The sequence below is a fragment of the Anopheles moucheti genome, chromosome 3 (genome assembly GCF_943734755.1).
Source record: "Anopheles moucheti chromosome 3, idAnoMoucSN_F20_07, whole genome shotgun sequence".
In the NCBI taxonomy this organism is placed as follows: Eukaryota; Metazoa; Arthropoda; class Insecta; order Diptera; family Culicidae; genus Anopheles; species Anopheles moucheti.
Genome location: NC_069141.1, coordinates 80,891,568 through 80,896,064, shown reverse-complemented (window position 1 = coordinate 80,896,064; position 4,497 = coordinate 80,891,568). Strand labels below are relative to the sequence as shown.

At 44.5% G+C, this 4,497-nt stretch overlaps 1 protein-coding gene across 1 annotated transcript; it reads left to right on the top strand.

Moving 5' to 3' along the window:
* The first annotated feature begins 414 nt into the window (after positions 1-414).
* On the top strand, positions 415-1,240 carry LOC128304998 (uncharacterized). The gene is made up of 2 exons (XM_053042267.1): positions 415-516; positions 584-1,240. The coding sequence occupies exons 1-2, from the start codon at positions 415-417 to the stop codon at positions 1,238-1,240; spliced, it is 759 nt and encodes a 252-aa protein (XP_052898227.1).
* Positions 1,241-4,497: the final 3,257 nt, after the last annotated feature.

The following is a 4,497-nucleotide window of genomic DNA, read 5'->3' as shown; positions in this document are numbered from 1 at the left end:
GCGTACTGTTTTCTTTTCTGTCGAATCATCGCCATCGACCGGTTTACATTACAAGATCGGGTACATCGTCTGGATATTGTCTAGTCTTGGATGCTTTTCCACCGCCGATGAGTCAGCAGGGTGCCAACGGGTGGACTTGGAGGGGGAGGGCGGGGGATGTAATTACACAAAGATTGAAGCCGTCAAAGTAGGCGCGGTAAGGATATCCATCGTGACGTATACACCTTCCCAGCGTGCAAGCGATGCCTACTGGGACCATAAATTACGAGCCCAAATACATCTCTGGGAGAGATGGTACAGTCTGTTAGTTGCATATATTGAGTAATCGTTTTATCGGTTGTTTTACCCCTGGCTCGCTCGTGAGTTCGCTTTGTTGGCAGCATCGGCTTTGGGGAGATTTGGCGCTGCAAAGTCATGCCAGAAATTGCCGCGGGAACCAGTGGCCATGCCGAGCGCCGGGATCGCACCCGTCGGCAGGAAAAGCAGGCCTTTCTCGGCATGAAGCTGGCGGAAACCGTAAGCAAGAAGGGTGTCGTTTGCTGTTGCGCTGCCGTGTTCCATCAAATTGACTTGTCATGTTAAGACAATTTGTTCTTTTTCTCGGCTACGTTTGGCTCGTTGCGCTGCTGGTGACCGTGTACGATGTGGTGCGTTTGCTGTTGGACGTCGCGGTGCGAAGATTTGCTGCCTGATTTGCGCCGGGCTGCACATCCAGGGCTTCCTGCACTATCCGGAACCGTTCCCGCACGAGATGCTGTTCTGCGGTCTGTACGCGAGCTACTTTCTGATCTCGCTCTACTCGCTGCTGTTCCTGCACTGGGGCTGCTGGGCGTTAAACTACACGGTCGAGGCGATAGTGGCCGGTGGCGCCTTCCTGCTGTTCGTGGTGTCGGCATTCGTTTCGATGTACCACGCGGAAGCCGACATCCATCTGCAGTATCTGACGGACGAGGAGGAATGGTATCATCAGTTTTTTGTGTACTGCCGCTTACAAAGCTTGGGCGCGACAATTACGGCCCAAATGTTTCTGGTGCACTGTTCGCTGGCACTGGATTTGGCCGGGTTGCTCGACCGATGGTTTGGTGGACTTGCCGGCCGAGGTTCCGTGGCGGAGCATGATTTGCAAGAGGATGTGCAAGCGAATGAACGGTTGCAAATCAACCCATTCTGGATGCCAGCATTCGAAGCCCTTATGAAGCGACTTCCGTGTGAGTGCTCTAAGACCGAATCCGATGGCTAAAAAGCTAGTTTCTTTGAATTTGTTGTCCTGATGCCTGGTACCCTGGCAATCTAAATGCGTATTTCAGATTAACCTACTAAAGGTGTTCAAATAAATAATTTAAAAAATTATTCAACAAAACGAGAGAAAGAAATTTGAGGTTCAATAGACTATTTTCCCGATCAGTTTTCCATTATTTAAACACCCCAACTAGCGTCTATTTCGCATGTTTGTAATCAACAATGCAATTACAAACCAACCGACATGCAATCTTCCCCGCACGTTTGCCCAATTCATGAAAGCTCATGTAATGTGTAAAGTTTTGCATAATGCCTTGCAACAGGTAACAGCGTGTTTGTCGTGCTCTAAGTGCACCACTAATCTTGCCTGCACTCGGCCACACAAACCTAAACGGCTCCCCACCCAAAAAAAAAAAAAAATAGCATGCTGATAACGTTACACGCTAATTTGCAAAGATTATTAACAGGTAGTTGTTGCTTCCGTGGTTGCAACGTTACCCCGGCCAAAATGATGTGCTAAATATGGCATGGGGAGCGGTTCCAGGTTGCCGTGCATGCCGTACCGCCCCGACACGCCACGGGTTTTAATTTTATCTCGTCAACAGCAATCTTCTTCATTGCCAGTTTTGATGAAGAGATTAGGGACAAACTTTTTCGCTTTGCATGATAATGGGTGCATGGATTTGTTGGGCTGGCCTGGCACTTCCATTCGCCGAACTTGCGTACGCGCCGTAACGTACGGACAAAGATGTTCGGTAAGATACATTTTTATGAAACCGACACGCACATTACGTGTCACATTAAAGGCAATGAGAAAAGTTTCCGAAAATGTGCTTCGAATGCGGCTGCGGAAGGATAAGTCGCAGCTCGTAGACGCCGTCGCGAAAAGCGCGCGGGAAGAAAATGTGTTCTGTCCGAGTGAAGAAAGTATATTAGCATTACAGAGCCTTAAAATTATGTCGATAAGGTTATTCCTATTTGTTTTAAACATTTCACTCAGCTCTGAATAATGCTTTGGGTTTACCCAACAGCAAGAATATTAATCGTTGTTAAGGACAACAACAGACATTGATGGACATAGGAGCCAAAATTATAAAGCTAAATATTGTTTTCATATGTTTGGTTGAAATATATCTTTAATTGTTCAACCTAATAGAAGAAACACTTACAGCTTATTGTCCAGTTTCATATATGTTTTTCAATTTCACTTTAAATTTAATCTTATAAAGGTGTAATATACTTGGATGTTGATGGATTTATTTGAAAGTTAGGATGAAGAGATTACGGAAAAACAAGTTTTTTTTTTAATTAGCAGTAATTAGAGTTGCTATCGGACCATTCTGGTGACACAATGTTTTCGACAAGAATTTCTAAAACAAAATATTAAATCACAAGAGTATTTCTGGACGATCTTCGGAGTTTGTGAAAATATGTATCAAAGGTGTATATATGAAAAGTCAAGATGCTTACAAATGGCCGTCAAGACTTAAGAAACTGTTGTCTCACAAATAGCGTTTCTCGTTTCTATATTGAGGCTTATATTGGGGAATGTTCTTTTATATAATTCCCCTGTATATTTCAATAGACTCTAGAGCTTATTATATTGATATTGTTACATGTGTAATTTGTATAAAATCAATACTTTTTGTCTGTATTTCTTTATTTTAATCCACGAAAACATCTTCATTTCAAACCAGTTAATTTCCTGGAAAGTTTTTCCTTAAATTTAAAATACCAGTGATCATCACATTTATAATCATAAATATATTTTTGCTAAATAGAATCATGTTGCTCTCGGGAATCATATCATGGAGTAGAGACCAAATGTCACAATTATGACTTCACAGGGAAATTTACAAAATTCGTGACAGTTACATGAACATACATTTGCCCAATCAAAATGGCTTGTCGTAGCTTTTCTTGCTGCAAAAAACATGCACACAATTCAGCATACTGAAGATGTTAACGGATCAGCAACAATTGTCCTGTTGTGGTAGACGCTGGATGGTAGAAATAATTTAATCGACACGCATAGTTGAGCATTTTGTTTCCATCTCACTGTAACGTGCGAACATTATTTGCTTAGCATTTGGCACCGGGGGGGAAGCTGGCCGGTCGACACCGTACCCCAAAAAACCAGTCCCACGACTCGGCAACAAACGAAGCATGGACGATCGAAGAGCTCAATGGACCACCAACCCATAAGAACGAAATTTTCACTCGCTTTTCGAGGATTTGTACTTCTTAGAATGTTTTAATTAGAATCCTTTTTCGTGGCGTATCCTCACCGTAGAAAGCAGCAACGATGTGCGGGTACAAAGCGGGTTTACCCGGGGTGAGTGAAACACTTATGAGGATAGTAATGAGACGATGCAGTGTATCGTTGGAAAAAGGTCTCCGTTCCTTTTATCGGGCCGGTTTTTTTTGAGAAATTCAGGCACTGCCATGTCCGGGAAAGAATTTATCCACCGTCTTTATCCCTACGGTGAGGGCTTTGTGGTCGTCTCGTGCACTGGTGGAACGCCCGATAGCGACCGAATGGGAACCATTTCATTGTGCCACTGCCGTAGCACGGTGGACCCATCCACCAGTGCCGGTGTGACTTTATTTTACTTTCAATTATTCTCACGATAAAGTTTCTTTGTATGACTTTGTTGGGCGAAACAGCCGACCGGGGGAATGAGATGGGGCGAGGATGACAAAGGAGGGGGAAAAAAAGAGCCAACGAGAACCCAAATGAAAGGAGCCCCCGAGTTGGGGAAAGTGTGAGCCAAGAATCTTAACGAAGCTTGCAGGCGTATTGGACGCAGTTTGGACGCGGCACGCGGAGGACCTTCATTGTGGACATAGTGGGGGAGCGCCGAAAGCATCAAAGAACTATCTTCACGCTAGCAGATAAAACTGTAAGCCGCCCTGCTTAGCCAGCGCAGGAAAGATAAACCGAACGCCCGAGCGTGGAGTGGAACGCTGACAAAACCGGCAAAGCGGATTACTAGAACAAGCGCACCGAAAATCTCCCCATCCCCCCTTTCGGTTGCCAAAAAGGGATAATGTTACGAGGTGAAACTACATGAAATAATTAAGAATGTTCGCCTTTTCTTGGACATCCTCGGGTTATGCAGGGTGGAGTTTCTTGATCAACGGTAAGCATACACACAGAGTCTTCTTGTCATCTGGTGCGAAATGGGGACGAATGCTCATAATGGCAATGGCATAGATTGTGAGATGTTAATGAATTTCAGCCAAGTCTGAAGATTA

Excerpts from the sequence above, each read along its gene's own strand:
- LOC128304998 (XM_053042267.1), top strand. The coding sequence starts at position 415 with ATGCCAGAAATTGCCGCGGGAACCAGTGGCCATGCCGAGCGCCGGGAT. Across the intron at positions 517-583 it reads GCATGAAGCTGGCGGAAACC|ACAATTTGTTCTTTTTCTCG; the intron begins GTAAGCAAGAAG and ends TGTCATGTTAAG.